The 22,891-nt window shown below is 46.9% G+C and overlaps 1 protein-coding gene across 1 annotated transcript in view; it reads left to right on the forward strand.

The window, feature by feature from the left end:
- The window catches only part of LOC147421284 (putative protein phosphatase 2C 4), a 38,530-nt gene extending 16,258 nt beyond the window's left edge, over nucleotides 1-22,272 (forward strand). The window contains exons 2-4 of the mRNA XM_086504352.1: nucleotides 361-474; nucleotides 553-817; nucleotides 21,976-22,272. Coding sequence (XP_086360478.1) covers nucleotides 361-474; nucleotides 553-817; nucleotides 21,976-22,091 — 495 coding nt within the window. The 3' untranslated portion in view covers nucleotides 22,092-22,272. The remainder of the gene's footprint in view (nucleotides 1-360; nucleotides 475-552; nucleotides 818-21,975) is intronic.
- The last annotated feature ends 619 nt before the right edge of the window (nucleotides 22,273-22,891 follow it).

Consider the following 22,891-nt stretch of genomic DNA (forward strand, 5'->3'; position numbering starts at 1 on the left):
AGATTTCTCTAGCTACTTTTATAGCACAATATGAGGAGAGCTTTTCCCCTGTCAATGCATGTCAGCTTGATAAAGTTGTAAATGCAAGAAGATCCAAGAGGCTTATTATTAAGAAGCATTCTTGGTGAATGTTGTAAGGTTTTTGGATTACACGTATATCATAATCAGCTACTGTTTGTACTTTTATCTTGGGGTCTTTGCCCTCAAGTTAAATAATAAAGATACGGTTTTCTTAAAACAAGATATGTACTGTGTCCAGGTTTTGTGTATTCAGAAAGCAGTTTCTCTGTTTCACATTGTCAATCTAGTTTTAACATGCGACTCTTCAACGAGTGTTAATACTGCGCTGCTGTTTTCCAGGAAGTTCTTCGCATAAAGTCAGAGCACCCTGATGATGAGAAATCGATTTTCAATGAGCGTGTCAAGGGACAGTTGAAAGTAACCAGAGCCTTCGGTGCTGGCTTCTTGAAATCGGTAGGATAAACTGCTAATGTGTATGTGTCAAGTTTGCAGCATATTTTATCTTAAGTAACTTGTCCTGGTATTATGCAGCCTAGGTGGAATGATGCCCTTCTCGAGATGTTTCGTGTTGATTATGTGGGTACAGCTCCATATGTTACTTGCATACCTGCCATTCACCACCATTCCCTAGGGCCCAATGATCGATTCTTGGTCCTGTCCTCGGATGGGTTGTATCAGTATTTGAGCAACGAAGAAGTTGTTTCTCAAGTTGAATGGTTCATGGAAAACTACCCTGATGGAGATCCTGCGCAGTATCTGATTGAAGAGCTACTTTTTCGAGCTGCAAAGAAAGCAGGTAATTAACTATAATTTTCTTAGTCCTTTTTGCTCTTTCCACCCCCTCTCCCCCAAATTTTAAAAAAAGAAAAGAAAATTAGCCTTCAATTAACAAATACCGAAGGTTTTTTCAGCTTATTGAAAATTCACAAGAAGAGGAAGGAAATGAAGAGAGAGAGAGAGAGAGAGAGAGAGAGAGAGAGAGAGAGAGAGAGAGAGAGAGAGAGAGAGAGAGAGAGAGAGAGAGAGTTTTAGAAGAAGAAGAAGAAGAAGAAGAAGAAGAGTATTTTAACGTCGTAGGAAACTATCCCCAGAGACCTTAAAGAGTGACATAGATAGATAGATAGATAAATAGATTTCATTATCGTCCTCGGAGGTCAGATATGACCTATGGGACCGAAAAAACATACATGGTTGGGCCTCTTACTTGAGGGATACATGGAGAATCATGACTAATGTGGATACAACAAAATTGTGACAAATGTCATTTAGGTGGGGAGAGAAGGGGAATGTGGCTTGGGAGCTTTTGGGGCCCGAAATTCCTCGATGATGGCCTTGCTGCCTCGGTAGATGGCCCATTTGCCAATTGCTCGTGCTTCTTGAACTTTTTGGAGTTCTTGTTTCTTAACTTTGAGTTAAGCGGGGGTCAAGGCTTCGCTTATCCATAATTTGGTGCCCTTGAGAAGAGAGAAATGAAATGTTATATTAACGTCTTCAAAAGGCCATAATGACCTATGAGACCAATCTGTTACAAAATGGTGAATCTAATACCACGTCTGGGTACAAAAGAACTAGAACAAAGATACTACTTCTAGAATCCAACCTCATCTGCACTTTGGATGTCGAGAGAGTATGGCTTGAATCCTCTGTTGTAGTGTCCGTCGATGCTGTGTAGTCCCTCTCCTCAATCGTGGCCGTCTGGATCTCCGTAGCTCTAGTGCTCGTTCGATGAGAGTGCAGGTAGTGGTCGAATGAGTGTGGGCTGAGCTCTGCAGTGATGATTGCTCCTCTGGCTGTCCCATATCTAGTGAAAAGAAATTTGTAATCTGTCTCTAGACTCTCTCTCTCTCTCTCTCTCTCTAGAGAGAGAGAGAGAGAGAGAGAGAGAGAGAGAGAGAGAGAGAGAGAGAGAGAGAGAGAGAGAGAGGTAACGCAGTAACTAAGAGAATGCTTATAGAATGAGAGGGCAAGGGGCACCTTTATACTTTTAAGTTGAACTAAAGGTGTGTAAAAATGGGGCGCCCTATTTGGGATCAAATTTGGGTCTAAGAGGAGGCCGCCCAACCAATAAATGAGCCATGGCACTAGAAATGAGACAAAAATGGGTCAATTGACTAGTAAAAGGTCCACTACAATGAGAATGGACTAAAATGCACATGCAGGGCCAATCTGGCTATACTACCATGCTGTCCAACCTAGGACGTCACCATCTGGTGATAGCATATCTCAAACACTTTCTCCTCTTCTATGCCAGACGGGTAGTCCAACTCCACATTGCTAGAGAAGATAATCTAGTCTAGGTCGAGATAAAGGCTTGGTGAGAAGATCTGCAAGATTGTCAATGGTAGGACAATACTCCAAGTTGATACGACTATCCTGGATGTAATCGTGAACAAAGTGGCAATGAACATTGATGTGTTAGCACGAACAACATTATTATGTGCTAAAGTGAACACTTTGAGAGTTTGAATATATGGTGGTAGGAGATGAAGGTGCACCGGAAAGACACCATCTAGTGGTTGTCCAATACAGTCTCTCAATGACTATTGTTGTAGATAGTAGCCTCTACAACGTAGACCACTAAGTCTTTCTTTCCTTGTTATGGAGGACATTTGCATTGCAAATTGCTTAGTCTAGCCTTTCTTAAGTTTTTGTGGATTAATCTTTGGGCCATGCTGGGTTGTGGCTTCTTGCTTTTTTGGCACTCGTTTTACAACCGATGGGTCTATCTCAGGAGTAATTTTCACAATCAGTTTGGAACCTATTTGGAGTAGCACCTTTTCTTCGAGGCAAAGTACAAATGTTTTCTACACTGCATGTGATGGCATCGTTTTAGGGAGACCTCTTGGCGGTTGGGATTCCCCAGACTCTTGCTACACTTCTACAGTATTGTCCTTCAGTGGGCATCGAAGCAGATACCTTCATTGTTGACCTCGCATCTTCGGCTTCTACCTGTCACGTGCACATCTAAGCCTATGTGCATGTGGACAAGCTGTAACTCCTACTTCTAGGGTTTAGGTCAGCCTAGGAAGTGTTCTGGCACCTTTGTGAGCCTGTATGCAGGACATGCATGCCCATGCACTTACTCTCTGATTGCACAACCCATTAGCATCAAACGTTAGCATTAGCACCAAGCTTTAGCATTTCACTGCATGTGAACCACCTCTTAACCGTGTGTGAACCACCTCCTATGAGGCATTAAAATTATAAGTGACTTTTAGCTTTTTTACAAATCGTGGGGTTGAAATGAGGCTGCTCGACCCTTCTCTTTGGTAGTACATAAGCAAGCCAATGGGCACTAGAGAAAGCAAGAAGAAGAAGAAGGACAAAGCACCCTTAGTACCAACGTTCAAGCATTAGCCCATCAAGGTTTTTATCACCAGCCATCGCCCTCTTGTAGTAGCAGATGCCTCAGCATTTTGCATCACGGATTCAGCCAATCAGATCAGCACTTACAGAATTCAGCCCTCAGCTCAGCCTCATCAGCGTTTTCAGTTTTCAGCCATCAACATCTTGAAAGCGCGAAGGAGAGGCTACCGAGAGATGCGCGCGGTGAAGGAGTGCAGGATTGGGCCGGGTAGAGACAGGCATGGGTGCAGGAGAGCAGAAGCGCTAGGGATCGAAATCACAGAGAGAGAGAGCTTGCACGTTTTTAGGGAAAACTCAATAAGTGAGTTTTGGGCTTTCCCACTTTTATTATAAGTGACTTTAAAAAATGTGTACATTGAACCTGGACAAAGTATAAAAAATGTACAAAAAAGAGGGATTATTTAGGCCTTTAACCCAACAACCTCCCACTTAAAGGCATAAATGACGCCTTTAAGTTAACCAACTCCAACTAGCTGTATGCAATGCTCATGTTGAGCCTTAGCAAGACTCTTGGTGAGAACATTTGCAGGGTTATCCTGTGTATGGATCTTAGTCAAAGTGACTAGACCATCCTCCAATACTTGTCGTACGAAGTGGTACCGCACATCTATGTGTTTGGTACGCGCATGAAACATGGCATTTTTGGCTAAATAGACAACACTTTGGCTATCACATCCGAACATGGGAGTATGAGCAGGCATGCCAAGTTCTTTTGCAAGTCTACCCAACCAAATGGCTTCCTGAAGCTTCTGTGGCTGAAATGTATTTAGCCTCAGTAGTACTCAATGCCACAATTTTCTACAACCTAGAACACCAAGAGACTGCACTACCAGCAATAGCAAATACATATCCATTGGTAGTACCCAACCAAATGGCTTCCTGAAGCTTTTGTGGCTGAAATGTATTCAGCCTCAGTAGTACTCAATGCCACAATTTTCTACAACCTAGAACACCAAGAGACTGCACTACCAGCAATAGCAAATACATATCCATTGGTAGATTTCCTGGTATCCATGTCACCTGCCATGTCTGCATCACAATATCCGTGCAACTTTAAGTCACTTTACTTTTGCCATAACAAATACACTTCGATTGTGTACCTTTCAAATATCTCAGAATGCATTTGACAGCTTCCCAATGTGCTTTACCAAGGAGTCGACATGTATCGACTAACAACTCCCATTGCATAAGCAATGTCGGGACGAATGGCAACCATAGCATTCATAAGAACCACAAGTTGATGCATAAGGGATGCCCTTCATTGCTTTTAATGCCACCTCATCCTTTGGGCAATCTGCTTTGCTAAGCTTGGTGATGGAGGTAAAGGTACTCCAAGAGGCTTAGCATCAGCCATATTAAACCTATCAAGTACTTAAGCAATGTACTTTTCTTGAGATAAAAACAGAAATTTCAGCTTTCTATCTCTTTTAATACGCATGCCCAAAATATGTTCTACATCACCCATTTGCTATGAAATGCTGGATTTAGCTTACGCTTCAGAGCATTGAGACTAGTCTTATGTTTCCCGGCAAGCAGCATGTCATCAACATAGAGAACAAGTATGATGGGACTACCATCTTCATCCATTTTTGTATACAAACAATGATCTGCATGGCTGCGTTTAAAGCCTTGAGACAGCATAAAAGTGTCCAACTTCTTATACCACTGCCGTGATGATTGTTTTAAACCACACAGAGCCCTTTTTAGTTTGCATACTAGTTCTTCGCGTGTAGGAACTACAAAACCCTCAGGTTGTTTCATGTATATGTCCCCCCCAATGTCACCATGCAAAAACGTTGTCTTTACATCCATTTGATTCAATTCCAAATCAAGCACCGCAACGAGAGCAAAAAGGACACGTAAAGTTATAAGCTTTACAACAGGGGAAAATATTTCTTTGAAAATCAATCCCTTCTTTCTGTGCATATCCTTTTGCAACCAATCTTGTCTTGTACTCGGGTTTTTCATCCACAATCTTAATCTTGTACACCCATTTGTTAGGAAGAGCCTTCCTCCCTTTAGGCAATGGCACAAGATTCCAAGTATCATTTGCATACAGGATTTCATTTCCTCTTGCATTGCAAGCTCCCACTTACTGCTTGACTCACATTACTTAGCCTCTTTATAAGTAAGAGGTTCACCCTCATCTGTCAACATTACATGATGCAAAGAGGGATTAAATCTCTGTGGTTGCCTTCTCAAACGAGTTGACCTGCGTACGCAATGATCTACATTCTCAGGCAACGGTTCTACATCATGAGGCAACTGATTTTCAGCTCTATCATGCTGTTGAAAATCATTTTGAGCCAATTCAAGTGGCTGTTCATCCTCATTAGGAGCATCAATATCATGTCCTACCTCTTCTTGCTCAAGGTTAACCGGCTGATTATCAATTTCAGCTTGCGGTAATGCATCATGAGGCTCTTTTTCAACATCAATGGGTGGCACAAAAAGTTGAAATCTAGCTGTTTTCTTGTCAGCAATAGATTTTGTAGCATTCTTAAGCAATTTTACCTCATTGAACACTACATCTCGACTACGAATTACCTTTTTAAATTGTGGTAACCGCACTCTATAGCCCATTTCACCTTCTTCCCCATAACTAGGAAGACTCCTTTAATGGACTTCATATCAAGCTTTGTTCTCAAGTCATTGCGTACATGAACAAAAGCTTCGCAGCCAAATACTCTCAAATGATCATAAGAGGCAGGTTTGCCAGACCAAACCTCCTCTAGAATGTCATTTTTCAGCGTACTATTTGGAGAGCGATTGCAAATATGAACTATAGTTTTTAATGCCTCTCCCCAAAACTCTTGGGAAAGATTAGCTGTGGACAACATGCAATGCACTCTCTCACATAAAGTACGGTTGTACCTCTCAGCCACACCATTCAAAGATGGATAGTGTAAGCACAGGTTGAGAGATAAGCTTTTCTTTAAGCTTTTGTAAAGCATTGTTCTATGGGCAGACCATGTGTACCTAACATTTTTCTTTGTTAGGTCATGTAATGGTCCTGCTATTAGTGAGAACTTTTCTATGAAGCGTCTATAGCCTATGCGCACATACCTATAAAGCTTCTTAACTCATGAAGATTTCTTGGTTTAGGCCATCCTTTATTACCTCTAACTTTGATGGATCCATTTGGATGCCTTCTTGAGAGATAATGTAACCTAAATACTGAATCTCTTGTAAGAAAAATTCACTTTTCTTTCGATTAACATAAAGTTTATTCTCTCTTAGAACTTGAAATATCCTTTTAATCCCTTGTCATCACAAAAACGCTGAAATTTAGCAGATATATATTCTCCTCCATTGTCCGACTTGAGACATTTAAGCTTAGCACTCTTTTGAGTAGTGACAAAAGCATGAAACTTCTTAAAAGCATTAAAGTCTCACTTTTATTTTTCAACAATGCACCCATCCTTTCCTAGTACAGTCATCAATAAATGTAACAAATAATGCACCACCAAAAGACTCAACATGCATAATGCATACATCGGAGTGAATAAGATCAAGAGGATTAGCTTTGCGAGAGACACCAAAGTAATAAGAAGATTTCTTTTGCTTTCCATAAAGACAATCGTTACAAAAATCCAAGTTTTTGCCTTTTACATCAACCCTCTTCAGAGAGGAAAGCACATCAATACTTCTTTGGCTCATATGGCCAAGTCTCTTATGCCACAATTCTGTTTGTGAAGCAACTTCAGCAACAACAAGAAACTTGCCAGGCAAAGCTTTACATCGAAGATAGTACAAAGTACCTCTTTTAGACCTTTTTGCAACGAACATAGAGCCCTTAAGCAACTTCCATGAACCCTTAGCAAAAATGGTAGTAAAACCATGTGCATCTAATTGGCCAACAAATAGCAAACTTTTCTTAATGCCTGGTACAAACCTGACGTCATTCAATACAAGCTCTTGACCATTGTTAAGAGCCGAACGCATGGTATCCATTCCTTCAATATTGCAAGCAAATTATCACCAAGGTACACCTTGTCATAATTGCCTACACCATATGTAGCAAAACACTCGAAAGATGGAGTCACATGAAAAGAGGCACCAAGGTCTATTATCCAAGACTGAGATAGGCCATCGTTAGCACTAAGCAATGCATCAATGACATCTTTCTTTGAGATAAATATGTCTTCTACATTAGCTGTCACCAAATCTGAGGGGCATGAAGCTGCAACCAAAATTTCCTCAACGTCTGATAACTCCTCAATGACCACACTAGAGGATACATTTGCATTTTCAACATATTTGGAGGAATCACTTGTTGATTTTTCCCCTTTCTTCTCATCTTTCTTCTTCTTCTCTTGCGCTTCCTTCTTCCTATTGTACTCTTTCTTGAAATATCTGCAATCAAGTTTCTTGTGACCCTTTCTACCACATTGATAGCAAGTGACATCCTTATCCTTTGTCTTTGTCTTGCTCTTACTTCTATTTTGGGTCTTGTTGCCCACATCACGGTTATGATTTCTACCTCTTGCATTGTAGGCAGAACTGCCACCTTCCCCACTAGACCTGCGTCTAATCTCTTCATTGAGAATAGACCCTCTCACACCGTCATACGTGAGGATGGGATTGCTACAGGAGCAACCGTCATATGAGGATGGGCCTATCTGGACAATGTTTCATCAAGATAAATAGCACACAAAAAATCAAATCATCAAATTGCTGAAGCCCACTGTCCTGCAACTGGCTCAACACACCTGTAAAAGCACTCAAATGCTCGGAAGCTGGCTTCGAGTCATCAAGTTGCATATTCACCAACTTTCGCATCAAATGCACCTGGTTCACAGGGGTGGTGTTCTCATAATTGGACTTTAGCTTTTGCCATATTGCATAAGCAGAGTCCAAACGCTTGATGTCCATCAAAATGTCATCATTGATAGCCATTTTGATGTAGGCCATAGCCTTCTTATTCAACCTGGCCCACTCTTCGTTAGACAAACTTTGCGGCTTATTCTCTTCCAATGCATTTCACAATCCTTTAAGAAAAGGATACCTTGCATGCGTTCTTGCCAGAGGTCGAAGCCTTGACCATCGAACCGTTTGATTTCCATCAAACTTTTAGTGTCTGTCACCAGCGTGTGACTACTATCTATCCTTTTTGTTGATTTCTTTCTTATTATCTATTTACTTTCACTTTTTGGAAACACCCCTCGGGAAATCTAACTGCCCTGCATTGCATAGCTAGTGTGGAACTGTCCAGAGGGAGTCAAGGCCTGAGGGCAAGAGAGCACTAAGGTTGGACAAAGACTATGGTTAGCCAAAGTGGGGTCATTGACTAGCCAAAGTGGAATCCTTTGCTACAGAGGCTACATTTCAGTTCTGGATGTGGCCGCAGTGTACAAAGAGGGTCGGATGACCTAGAAAGATACAATGGCAGCATCTCCTAAAATTTAGGGAACTGCTATTTTGGGACCTGAAAATGTGTTGACGTCATTACCTCCGGAATGACAAAGGGAACATTTTCTTACTTTGCCGTGAAGTCAACTGGGCAGCCGGTTGGGAGATTTTTAGGCGGCAACCCCGAAACGGGAAAATGCTTGTAAATGTGCCAAGCGGCACCTTCTGGTGCACTTGCCTCATGCAACAAGAGTTGGCGCTGAATTTAGGAGGGGGAGAGCCTCATTTTCAGTTTTGTCACAGGTTAAGAGCTATGGAGTGCTTGCTTTCCCTCTTATGCACAGTGCGGTGCCAGGAGTGATGCCCTACACGCTACGCACTGCCCTCTCTCTCCCCTTTGGCAGTATGTTATGCCCCTCTAGTGGGCTCTTCATTTGACCAATGTACAGTTGTGTGGGTTCATGCGCGATTGCCGAGGCAAGAGCCTCTTGCACAGGTACTGGATTAGCTAGCGGCTAATCCCCCGCAGGTACAGGTGAATTCAGAGAGGTTTCACGCCAGAAATCTCGTCCGATTCAAAGGGCAAGTAGCCCTACAGGTGCGGGAGCTCGAGGACTTGCTACGGATGCGACCGGCACGCGAAACGGAGCCCAAAACAGTAAATTACAGCCTGCTGTGTATTTTTGCAGGTTTAGGGTTTTGGCCCTAAACAGACCCTAATACCCCCAGGAGGTTTGGGGACGCAAGGGGACCGTTGTACAGGTGATCTGGCGCATTTTCAGGGCTGAAAACAGAGAATTCAGCGTGCTGCAGATTCTCGCCAGGTTTTGCAAAGTGCCCGTATGCGTCGGGAAAGTCATTTAATGCGTGGGAATACTGACCGTGAAGGGTTCTAGTACAGTTCTGTTGCCATAATCAGGCCGGAACAGTCAAAATTCAGCCAAGGTTGTGCGGGGCAGCTTATAGGGATCCACAACGTTTATTCCCTCTTTTGAACAATAAAGAAATACCGAAAGGGGCGCCTAAGTTAGGGGCCAATCTGGTGTCGGTCTACTCATACAGGTGCAATCTAGCAGCCTGTATCCCTCTCCCCTTTGTTGTGTCTTGAAAGTACAGGTAAAATAGACGACTAATAATGGGTGAAAGCTAAATCAAGGTTTAAAGTAAAGTCTACCGCCCTTTTTGGATTGAACAGGCCGGTTTCAGTGTTAGATGCGGAAGAAGTAGAAGTCGAGATCGCGAGCTCGCTACTGCTGTCCACCTGCGCTCGCCTAGCCTCACACCCCCCCCCCCCTTCAGCCTGCTGCCTCTCCTCCCTATCCCTTTGCCCGCTGCCCACCCCCCGTGCTGCCTGTCAACCTGCGCCGCCCTGCCAGCCTGCCCTCTGCCGCCCTCTGCCTGCCCTCTCCCCCCCCCCCCCTTTCACCCTCCTGCTGCTGCTGCTGCCAGCGTTTCTGCCTTCCCCTACCCCCCGGCCTCGGTTTCTCCCCGTCAACCACTGCAGTTCTGCCTCCTCGGCATTGCTTCATTTTTTGGGGCAGTGTCTCCTGCGCCTGATTGCAGCGTCCGCCCGTCGACCTCTTCCTACGACACAGCAGTAGACACAGATGGAGGCTCGAGCTTCGCCACAGAGGGACTCGCCAGAAGCCCACTCGCTCGACCCCGCTGAGCCCACCATTCGACTTGCTCTATCGTCGACAGAGCAAGCGAGCCTAGCCGCTGAGGTAAAGCGTTTGCAGGCGACTTCGGTCATCTGCAAAATTCTCGGCACCCGTCCTAGCAGAGGAGAGCTGCGAGACCTTCTCCAGGCCCGCCTTCTCGCAGAGGTGGGCAAGATCTTGGATGTCTAGATTCTCGGATGGGGGTCTTATCAGATCGAGTTCGAGACCTCCGAGATGGCTTCCAAGGTCATAGCTATGAGTCCACTGGCCATCCGAGCATCACGCGCTAACTTTCGACAGTGGCGACATGGTTTCGATCCGACTTCGGATGTGCTAGTCGAGGAGGCAGACATCCCTATCTCAGTTTGCTTTGCGGGTTTACGGAGAGAGTACCTACCACTTCTTTCCAGGATTGGCTCCGCCATCGGGACTGTCCTGGAGACACCTCGTACGGCAACATCAGTAGCTGCCAAGGTGGCTGGCATCCCCTCAGTTCGAGTTTTGGTCAGAGATACCCACACGCTCTTGAAGGTCATCCTTCTGCCTCGGGTGAGTGGGGGTTGGTTTAGACAGAGTGTGGAGTACTCGGGCCTCCCGAACCAGTGCTTCATTTGCAGACAGATGGGCCACCTAGCGAAGGCCTGTCCACGGAGGAGGCCACGACCTGCACCTCAGCCTCAGCCTCAGCCCCAGCCTGCCAAGGCTGGGCCACAGCCATAGTCAGCGGCACAGCGCACAGATTCAGAGCCACCCTCCAAGCTTGGGGCTCCAGCGGAGGAGGGGTGGCGGCAAGCCCGTGGCCGTCGACGCCAGGGGCACACAACGACAGCCTGGCACTCAGAGTGGCCCTCAGGTGCCTACTCAGCAGAAGTGGGTTCCCACGGGGAATCGCTTTGGTCCTCTTGAGCAGGAGGAGTCCCCTACGCCAGCCTCCACCTCCGCTTCACCCTCGACAGCCGCCCCCCCTTCAGAGTTCCCCTCCTCCTCCTCATCCTCCCCCCGCCCTCTGCCCCCGTCGCCTCTCCACCTCGCCCCTCTACCTCTGTCGTCCCACCTGGCTCCTCTTTCCCTCCGCCCCCCCCAGCTCCTTCTCCCCCCCCTCCTGCTCCAGTTCCACAGTCGACTCAGGAGATTGGTCCCTCGCCGGCGGCTAGGAGATCTCTTGGCAGTGCCTTTGCCACGAGTCGCCTAGCGAGAGAGGGTCAGCCCTTCTTGCGGCCCCCTCTACAGATTCAGACATCTTCCCTTGCAGCTATCCCTTGTGGTCTGACGAGCATTGACCTCCGACGCTGCTGGGATTTCTTCGACTACGAGTTTACTCGCTTTCTCGGTGATTCCGCAGCAGACCACGAGGCAGCCTGCTTCAGGTTCCATGCTTTGTTCCTCGCCGCTAGGGGGACAGAGGCCTTGGACTCAGCAGTTGGTTTCTCCTTCCCCCTCTGTGGTAGGGCCGAGACAGAGTGGTCCCTCGACTCAATGTTGGGATGGTTGCATACACAGGTTCTCGAGTTCTCTCATCACATGGGAGAACTTGGAGTTACAGATTTGCTGCAGACTTTGTGGCCACTGGCCAAGTTTGCGGTGACACCCCTAGACTCAGCAGGATGTAGGCACATTGTGGTGTACTTTTTTGCTGATATGCAGTGTTTGCCTTGCTATGTATACATTCATGAGGACTCTTGGACAGAGGAGGTTGCTTTACGCACGGCTCGCTCTGCTTGGGCTTGGGCTAGGCACTCACTGCAGTCTCGCCTATCTAGAGGACGCTCGGATGCAGATTACTCCCCATCCAAGCCAGCCTCAAAGATAGCCCGTCTTGCTGCTGCGGCAACATCTGTTCTCTCTTGCTCCCCATGAGGATTGTCTCGTGGGAACGTGCAGGGACTAGGTGGGCCCCAGTTTCAGTGACAGCGGGGCCGATTGCGTCAGGAGCTTCAGCGTTGCCTTGTGGAAAGATAGCCCGTCTTGCTGCTGCGGCAACATCTGTTCTCTCTTGCTCCCCATGAGGATTGTCTCGTGGGAACGTGCAGGGACTAGGTGGGCCCCAGTTTCAGTGACAGCGGGGCCGATTGCGTCAGGAGCTTCAGCGTTGCCTTGTGGGAGGAGAGATTGATCTCCTTATGCTTCAGGAGCACCATCTGTCTGAGAGCCGCATTCGGCGATGTGGTCAGATTTTGCGTGGACGATATGATACCTTTTGGTCAGCTGCTTTTGGACCTGGAGGCATCCAGGGTGGGGTATGTATGACTATTGCGGACTCATTGCAGCAGGCCATTGTGGGCAGAGGGATTACCAGGCAGGGCTCAATGGATTACTATGCAGGTTCAGGGTGTCCTTGGGGGCTTCCTGAACATCTATGCGCCCAATGTGGCGAGTGCTCGTGTAGAGTTTTGGTCACAGATTGTTGAGTCTTTGCCGCAGGCTGACCATTGGTGTGTAGGAGGGGACTTCAACATGTTGGAGGACCCTTCTGACAGGATTGGAGGCAGCCATGCTACTGTGCATGGAGTCGAGTTAGCAGCTTGGGAGAGGTTGTGTATGACTTTGAGGGTCTCGGATACATGGTAGCACTCTGGCTTTGTGAGGCCTCCAGCCAGTCTTGCCTTCTCTAGATCGGACCGCAGAGTGGGAGGAGTGAATCTATCAAGGATAGATCGCTTCTACACTAGTGACCACTTCAGTGACTTGGGGGGATCAGTGGGCATCCTGACAGGGACATCCTTCTCGGACCATGCACCAGTGATCCTCACAGTGGCAGACAGGCAGAGGAGTGGGAGCACGATGCTTCGCATCCCAGAGCGGGTCTTGTTGGACTCAGCACTCAGAGAGAGGGTAGAGGCTCTCTGGACAGAGGGCATGGACAGCCAGGTTCTACCTGCAGACAGAGTGGCCTTAGGCCTAGCTCAGCTTAGCCACTTTTTTCTCCAGGAGTCTCTGGCTCGCCGGGCTGTAGCGAGAGAGGAGGAGCAACGTCTTAGACGAGGCATTGCTTCACTACAGAGGATGCAGGAGCAGCATCCAGACAGTCCATGGTTGGAGGAGTAGTTACAGCAAGCTCGACAGGAGCTTGCTAGCACAGAGGAGAGGCGTCATGAGTTTGCCTTTCACCGACAGGCATCTCAGTGGACTCAGGTGGGTGACAGAGTGACAGGTGGACCTCGGCACTCGCATGCCAAGGTCAATCAGTTGAGGAGACCCGATGGGTCAGTTGTTTGTGAGCCCGAGGATATGCGTGCAGTTGCTACTGACTTTTACCGTAAGTTACTGTCGGCTGAGCCCCAGTCAGAGCGGCAGGATGCATGCAGGGAGCAGGTTTGGGCACAGATGCCTTGTCTTGTGACTGAGGAGATGCGCCAGAGGCTAGAGATGCCACTTCAGCTTGAGGAGCTGCACACGGCTCTTAGGGCCCTCCCTTGTGGTAGCTGTCCAGGTGAGGATGGGTTGACTCCCAGCTTCTTCTTGGAGTACTGGGACCTGCTTGGCCCAGATCTTTGTAGTGCCTTTCAGTACATTTTGCACACAAGAGTGATGCCGGATAGCATGAGTGAGGGCCTGATTTACCTCATTCCAAAGGAGGGTGGCTCCTTGGATGAGATTCGACAGTGGCGCCCCATCACCATCCTCAACTCAGCCTACAAAGTTCTTGCCAAGGCTCTGAGTTTGAGGATTCAGCCACTTTTGGAGAGCCTTATACATGGGACTCAGACAGGTTTTGTCGAGGAACGCAGTATCCTTGACAACATCTTCACTTTCTGGGAGGCTTTTGGCCTGGCACGGCTCCGTGGGGAGGACCTTGTGATTCTTCTTCTTGATTTTGAGAAGGCATACGACAGAGTTGACTAGGACTTTCTAGAGGGCACTCTACGTAGGATGGGCTTCTCAGATGCTTGGATCAGAGGGGTGTCAACTTTGTACAGATAGGCTCACAGTCAGGTGCTTTTGGCAGGAGGTAGAGGTGAGCGCTTCATGCTCACACGCTCGGTCAGACAGGGTTGTCCTCTTGCCCCCTTTCTCTTTCTGTTCTATGCAGAGGCGATGAGCAGATTTTTGGTGTCACAACAGGTTGGTCTGAGGGGCTTAGCACTCCCTATTCGGGGAGATGAGCTAGTGGACGCTGAGTTTGCCGATGACTCAACCTTGTACTTAGAGGGCCAGGAGGCCAATCTACACAGATGTGAGCAGGCTTTGGAGACCTTCTGTTGTGCATCGGGCGCACTGATCAATTGGAGAAAGACAGTGGCTTTCTTGGTTGGCAGTGCTCCTGTGCTAGATTGGATGCCAGAAGAGGGTTTCAGGTGGATTCCCCCAAGGACTGCAGTTCGGTACTTGGGTTGTCAGGTTGGGTTTGACTTGTCCCCCGAGCAGCAGATTGCTCCTCTTCTCCTGTCCATCAGGAGAAAGGTGTTACATTGGAGCTCTGCACGACTTTCGCTGGCTGGTAGAGTAGTAGTTGCCAACCAGGTGTTGTTGGTGACTATGTGGTACATCACTTCTTGTTGGATCTTCTCGAGTTCTTGTATCAGCCAGGTAGAGAGGCTGATCAGGAACTTCCTTTGGTCAGGTCGTGACACTCAGATTGCCCGAGCCAAGGTGGCTTGGTCAGTCATCACACTTCCTTGTTCTCAAGGGGGGCTTGGGATCATTGATCCAACACAGCAGAGCAGAGCCCTTCTTGGGAAGTTCGTAGTTAGAGGACTTCTTCCAGGAGAGGAGCCCTGGAAGGAGTTCTTGCTGCAGAGGCTTCGTGCCAGGGTGCCTCAGTCAAGAGGCCCTTCGCAACCTTCGACCAGATGGATCTTTACAGAGTTGCGCCGAGTTGGTTTGAGCAGGAGATTGGAGGACCGCTTCGCTGTGAGTTTGCTTCGATCTTGGGAGCTCTTACGGCGTGGCCTAGAGCAAAGACAGCCGACGTGCACGGAGGAGCGCCTACGGCAGCCCCTCGTCTGGAACCCCATGGTTAGCACTCAGAGAGGCCACTTGGTTGGGAGTCAGCCTCATGTTTCTTGGGATCCCATGGCAGCAGGTCCAGCGCGCTCTCTAGGTGACTGGCTAGAGTTCACAGGTTTGTCAGAGGAGATGCAGGGTTTCCAGCTACAGGGCATGAGAGGGGTGCAGAGCATGCGTCAGGACATCTCAGAGTCAGTTCCAGCTGAGTGGCTGACGCCTCTCGAGCCAGTAGCACCCCGGTGGATGGGAGTCTTCACACGACTGAAGGTTCTCATTTCAGTCAGGCCCTGCTCAGAGACTGTCCCAACCCTGTTCTTCGAGCTTCAGGGTGGGGGACGATTACAGCGAGTTGCAGTAGAGGCCCCACAGGTAGCAGAGTGCTGTTTCCAGAGGATCCGAGTTGTGGGCATCTGTGGGAGGACTTGCGTCATAGACCCTGACCCAGCAGCTCTTGAGATTGGACACTGGAGGCTATGGGCTTGGGAGTGTTGTCCACTGGCACGAGTACAGTGGGATCTTGGTGAGTGGCTATAGAGGGACCCCTTCTCTTTTGCAGACCACCCAGGAGTCCCCTTCTTTCAGTACACTGTTCGGCTTGGACGTCATATACTTGCAGCACAAAGAGAGGCCCGCCCCGCTGCAGCACATCATTGGCAGGAGGAGGGCCTCACAGTCGAGTTCTTGGCAGCCTTTTGGCAGAGGTTGTGGGACTCCAGACAGTCGAGGCGCGTCACTTTGTTTCAGTGGCTGGTTGCACACAGAGCCACAACAGTAGGGAGCTGGCTTGTGCATAGTGGTCTCTCGACCGCATGTGCAGCCTGTGACCAGTTGGTGGAGAGTCAGCGTCATTGTCTTTGGGACTGTCCCTCGGCCAGCAGGTGTGGCTACGAGTTCTTCGGCTGATGCTTGCTCTCTCCACGGCTCGACAATACACTTGGGGGGCAGCGGCTTGGTCCACCCTCACGGGCACGACACTTCAGTTTGAGCTATCTTCCACCAGCAGGATGATAGTGATGCAGGGGGGGCGACCTACACTCCAGCCTGCTACAGAGATTACTCCACAGGAGTGGTGCAGTGAGAGAGAGGAGTGTTGGGAGCTCATCAGTGGCTTGACACTTTGGTTCATCTGGCGGGCCCGCTGTTTCCGCATCTTTGAGGCTCGCCTTGTGCCACCAGCAGAGACTGCTCGTGACTTTTGGCTAGAGCTGATCCATACTCTCAGAGGATAGCTTGAGGGACTACAGGGCAGCTGCGGCCGCATGCGGGAGTGCCGCGAGACTTTCCTTCGACTCTGGCGCCCTGGGCCTTTCTACACCATAGTCCAGGGGGTGCTCAGATAGCACTACTGTCCACCTGTGTGGCTCTTCCCTCCTCCCATCTCTTGATTTAGCCTCATTGTATATATGTTGTTTTTTCATTGGGAGAGTCTCCCCATCATGCTTGTTGTAGCCCTCTCTTGCAGAGGTGGTTGTAGCCCTATGGGCAGTTTTCATTAACTAATAGAAGGATCTTTTTCTCGGGAAAAAAAAAAGAAAAAAAGAAGAAGAAGTAGAAGCCATCTTAGCTCAACCACAAGTGTGTATACAAGAGAGATGCAATAGGCTGAAAATTTCAGCAAATAGGAGCAACCACAAGACTTTGCATACAATAGACCACAATTTCTTTACATGAAACTGTTCAAATCTGAATTTTCAGCTCAATATGCGATTTAAATCACATGTACTCAGCTTTTCACTCAAATCCTCGCACAAAACATCAATACATGTGATCCCACAAATTTGGTACATCTGTGTATTGCTGTATTAACGTGTAATAAATTGTAAATCACTTGTTTTGACCTAAAAATAGCGTGTTTTGGCAGTTTTGGTGACCTCCTTGACCTTCAAAGCGAGGGGCTTTGCGATGGAAGTGAAAATTGTTGTGGGAGAGCAAATTTAACTTGCTGTCCAGCAAACTGCGCAGGTCTTATTTGTAACCCTAGAGCTTTGATACCAGTTGAAAGCGCGAAGCAGAGGCTACCTGGAGATGCGCGCGGTGAAGGAGTGCAGGATTGGGCCGGGTAGAGTTAGGCACGGGTGCAAGAGAGCAGAAGCGCTAGGGATCGAAATCAGAGAGAGAGAGAGAGAGAGAGAGAGAGAGAGAGAGAGAGAGAGAGCTCGCACGTTTTTGGGGAAAACTCAATAAGTGAGTTTTGGGCTTTCCCAAAAAATGTGTTAGCTCAATGTGAACCTGGACAAAGTATAAAAAATGTACAAAAGAGGGGTTATTTAGGCCTTTAACCCAACACATCCTTAGCGTTTTTAGTTTTCAACCATGAGCTTCTTTAGGGTTTTCAGCTTTCAGCCTTTAGCCTCGCAGTACCTCAACATCTACCGCATCTACTGTCAGCATCCGTCATTAGTACCAATATTTGTGCAATCTCAAGCAAATATCTCTCTAGCAATAGAGAGGGGGGCCCTTGGAGGGGGGGTTTGGGACCCCATCCGGTCTCTCTCTGTCTCTCTCTCTCTCTCTCTCTCTCTCTCACACACACACACACACACACACACACACACACACACACACACACACAACACCTTCACTTACGGTTTTCAGTCACTATTTTAGTCTATTGCACAACTTGTTGGAGTTTGTCATCTCAAGTGAACTGCCCAATGCGATTCCATTATTTAGTTTGACTTTTAGGTATTGATTTTACTTATTTGTCAAAGTCTTGGCATGGCAATTCATTGAGGTTGCTATATAAGCAACCCTCAGCTCCTGTTGTATTATCATCAGTTCATTGCCAAGGTTGGTTGGTTCACAATCTCTCTCTCTCTCTCTCTCTCTCTCTCTCTCTCTCTCTCTCTCTCTCGTGCTTTCTCCCCTAGGTCTATACGCTTCCGCATGGTTGACTTTGACATGGTATCAGAGCTTCGTGCTCGGTGACTTTGGTGGAGCAAGGCGGTCCTAGAGAAGAAACCCTCCCCTCTGTTGGCGGTGTCTATGTCCTCCTTGGTAGCATCCAATGATCCTCCATACAACAACGTTCTAAAACACTGGCTAGTTGAAAGCCATCCCATTTGCAACCTGCGTCTCAAATTGTTGCGGCGTTTGTAGGTTGAAACCCCCCCCGCCCCCTGCAAGTTGTTGCCTCACCGTCCGCTACAACCTGCGTTCAAAAGATTGGCTTGCGCGTCTCCTTGTGCCCCACCCTCCCTGTGCCACAACGCATCTAGGCTAGCAGTTTTGCTAGTGTTTTAACACGCCATAGTCGGTAGCCTCCTCGCGACGACAGAAACGACCCCCCCCCCCCCCCCCCCCCCCCAAAAAAAAAATAAAATTCAAATCCCACTTGCGCTTTAAAACGCAGGGTGAAACAACTCCTTAATGGCGACATCTTGGTTAGTAGTTCTTCAGCCAACGAACAAAATAATTATCACCCACACTTTTGCCTTTTGAAACGCTCAAAGGTAGAAGGCTTTTGACTCCCAATTGGCGGTGGGGTGACCCCTCCTTGGGTGAGTGTCTTGGAATTTTGGAGTCCAAATTTGCGGAGCGCGTCCTTCCTTGCAGAATTTGGTGAAAAGGTGGGTGTTTTGATATGTTGCAAGAGGTGGGAAAACGGCTTGGGAGTAGGAGTCAAGAGAGGGTGTGGAGCGGCTCGGAAGTAGAAGAGGAGCGGAATTTCTTGGAGATTTTGTGCGGCTTGGAGGAATTCTGCGGCCCTTGGAGTGCGAGGAGCACAAAAATCCAGGTCTTGCAACTTCAACATGGCCTCCCCTTGCTCGAACGCTCGCAACATCGACCAAAACCAACAAATGGCTATGGAGAGTAGATCATCAACCATCCAGTTAGCGGCCTATGCATTGACACAATTCCCAAGGAAACTGGCAAAGTGTTTGGCTCGAGATTGTGAAGTCAAAAGCAAATGATCGAGTTTGCTAGAGGACACAAGCAAAGGCACGCTTGACAAGGATGACAGTACCAGTACTCAGTTAGTTGCCTCGGTACCCACGAGGTACGACCACAATTGTTATGAATGTGACTCGACGCTTTGTTTGACTCGGGAGTTTGAAGCCAAAGGCAAAAGTTGGAACTCACAGATAGTCAAAGACAAAGACAAGCTGAACAAAGATTACGGTAATAAAGATTTGACAAAGGAGATCGGCAGGGCACACATGGTGGCGGCCATAGTGGCGTCGACGCCAGATTTCTAGTCAAATGGTAGTTGTTGCCACTAGCTTCAGCCAGAGAGAGGCTTGTGAGTGGTAGAGAGGGGCAAGAAGTGCTTCGTATAATTAATTTAAACCCTTGTGTTGGAGTTCAAGTTATCGGTGCTTGGACCGGTAGGTCGGAATTCAAGGCACATGCATTTGGCAGGAAACCAATCAGACGTATCTAAAACATGGATGAGTGCACCAATCCATTGTTGTTGGTCGGATTATGGACAGAACGTGTTTCGAAGTTCATTATCTGGAAAGTATTTACGAATGTGATGTGTTCACAGTTCACGAATGGGGATTTTTGGACGTAGTGTGGTCTACAATTCAATTTTCAAACCGATGCTGAAGATGGCATTCTTCTAAGGAGCAAAGTTGAGGGAATCAAATCCGAGGTGTATCCAGTGGAGTGTACAGCTGTTGGGGTGTCCATGGTAGCTTCTTCATCGACTTGGTCACTATTGATGTCCACTATGAGCTGCAAAGAGGGCGTTGGAGTTTTGGCATCTCAAGTGAATTGCCCAATCTAATCCCATTATTTAGTTTGGCTTTTAGGTATTTATTTTACTTATTTGTCAAAGTCTGGGCAGGGCAATTCATTGAGGTTGCTATATAAGCAACCCTCAGCCCCCATTCTATTATCATCAATAGGCTGGTTGGTTCTCTCTCTCTCTCTCTCTCTCTCTCTCTCTCTCCCCCCCCCCCCCCTTTTGGTCTATATGCTTCCGCATCGTCATGTATTTACATCTTTTTATACATATGCCCATGCATATACACGCTACTTTGTACATGCCAAAAGCAGTCTATCGTCATTGCCTACCCTCTTGGTAGAGCAATTATGCTCAACCAAGAGACTATTTGCATCTGGAATCACATCCCTTGCAAAATATTTCATCAATCTATAACCATTTATTCTATAGCGTAAACGTTCACCAGAGAGCCTTTCCACCTCTCTCTAGCTTGGAGGTTGATTCGAGTTCTGTTGCAGTAGATCAGAGATACGGTGTCTGCCCATGTTTGTGAGGAGGTTTGTTCACAATTGCAGACTTGCAATTCACCTGTTCTGCTGCACCTTCAACACCTCTCATATAACCTATTCTCAGGATTTTGATTCTCTCTCCATCGGGAAGAGGTTGCTACTGGGTTGAGTTTGACACACCGGCGGATGAGGCTAGTCTAGCATTGGCATAGAGTCCCCTTAGCATCAACAGAGCATACTATTATTTATATAAATGGAGCTAAGGAATGGATCGAGCTAGCCTCGGCGAGGGACTAGCAGCTACAACCAAATTTCCAAGACTATTGCCAGAGTTCCAGCCATATCTTATAGGGATTGGCAGTAGTCTGGGCATTGTTTTGATGAGGGTGGTACACCGTCCAACATAGCTTTTCATACGTGAACTACAAGGCAATAGCACACGGGTACTTGACAAAAGTCAAGTACGGTTTACTTTTTCACACGGGGTACGGAATACCCTTTTTCCAACACGTATGGAATTGAACCATACGGGTAGGAATCCAACTCTGCTGTCGAGTGGTGTAAAGACCCCACTTTGAGATTAATTCTTCACGTCTCTCTCATAAACAACTATGGCCCAAGAGAAACAGGTGGTATCTCTGTGGAAGAAGACCTTCTCCACATCTTCTTAGCTTCTCTTCTCCTAGCTCTGATCTCCTAGTATCATGTGATACCTCGGAGAGAGAGAGAGAGAGAGAGAGAGAGAGAGAGAGAGAGAGAGAGAGAGAGAGAGAGATCCTTTTAAGAGATTTGAAGGGAAAAAATATGTGGAAAGAAGAAAGAGAGTTTGGCCATGTGGCTAGTTGTATCAACAGCTATGTACTTCCCCTCATAATCAGCACCATTTGGGCGGCGCTCTAAGGGATTTTTCAAGTAATAGAAATCAGCCTCTTTCTTTGTGCAAAAAAAAAAGGAGTGAAAAGGGAATGTTTTTTTCCGAACTTCATGTCTGGTTATGTAGTGACTAGTCTCCTACATGCACAATTGACCTGAACAGTTCATTTTTTTCTGTGTGCTCACCTTTACTCTTATGTTGTTTTTGTCTTCCATGGGCTCTGAATAGAATAAGGGAGGTTCTCTTGAGAGTTGGACACATTAGTGGGTTGTTTTTGCTGCAGATTATGTTATATGTCCTACTTTTAAGTTACGGCTCATGCTCAGGGTAGCTTTCAACCCCTTAATTTTACCTTGTTAAATGAGAAAGATTTGATTTCCCAAATTTGTTTGCTTTATCTTCTTGAAGCTTGTTTTCAACTTGAGTGTGGATTGTGCTTCTATAAGAGGATAGGCTTAAGCTGCTTCTATTTTTTTTGTGTAGGTTATACCCAACTATAGGTCTTGTGCCCCATAGTTGGGTTAGGTTTGCCGTCTTTAGAAAGGCTGATGCTTAGTCTAAACTGTTTTGCAGGGATGGACTTCCATGAGTTGCTAGAGATTCCACAAGGAGACCGCCGCAAGTACCATGACGATGTCTCAGTAATGGTCATATCTTTGGAAGGACGAATATGGCGGTCCTTTGGATGATTGCCACTTTCTGTGCCAACTTTGCAGCCTACAGAAGACTAACCATGTGACTAACCATGTAAAAACTTCTCAAGTGCCATGCACTTTTTTGTACCCTCTTTTTGAAGGGCATACAGATGCAAATGTGGATCATGGTCATAGCAAAGGTGTCGTCCTTAATATATATACACTCCAGTCTTGACATAGCCGAGCATAAATGTGTACGTGAATACATTCTCGTATGCATATTCTTTGCCATCTTCCCATCCATTTTCTGCAATTTTTGCCATGTCTTGAGTCACTTTGATGCTGCAAAGGATAGGTCTCTATCTGCCTATTTCATGATAAAGATGAGGTAGGGCAAGTAGAAAGGACTCTTTTTTTTTTTTGGTGCGGGCTAGGTCAAATATTATGGCTGTCAGCAACTTTTTTTAGTGCTTGGATCATTTTAATTGGCTCTAAGCTTTTACAATAAACTATAGTATGTAGACTTCACAAAATAAATTTTCTTTTTTGGAATTGGTATCTCTAGACCTATTGGATAAGACTGACAGGAGGTGAACAAATTTAGACTATCTCCAGTGGAAAGAGGTGAACAAATTTAGAATGTATCTCCAGTTCCACTGGAGATTACAATGGAAGAGGTTCAAAGGGAGAAGAAACAAGGTAAACTTAGAGGACCATCATATAATTTGAAGTCTGATATTGAACTTGTTACATATATACTTTTCCCATCACAATAGACTTGCGTGTTTCTGATTCCTCGATGGGTAATCTTTCAATTGTAGCCACACAGGAGCTTTTTGAATCATATTGTTATT

The sequence above is a fragment of the Adiantum capillus-veneris genome, chromosome 28 (assembly GCF_014529385.1).
Source record: "Adiantum capillus-veneris isolate H3 chromosome 28, ASM1452938v2, whole genome shotgun sequence".
NCBI classification, from domain to species: domain Eukaryota; kingdom Viridiplantae; phylum Streptophyta; class Polypodiopsida; order Polypodiales; family Pteridaceae; genus Adiantum; species Adiantum capillus-veneris.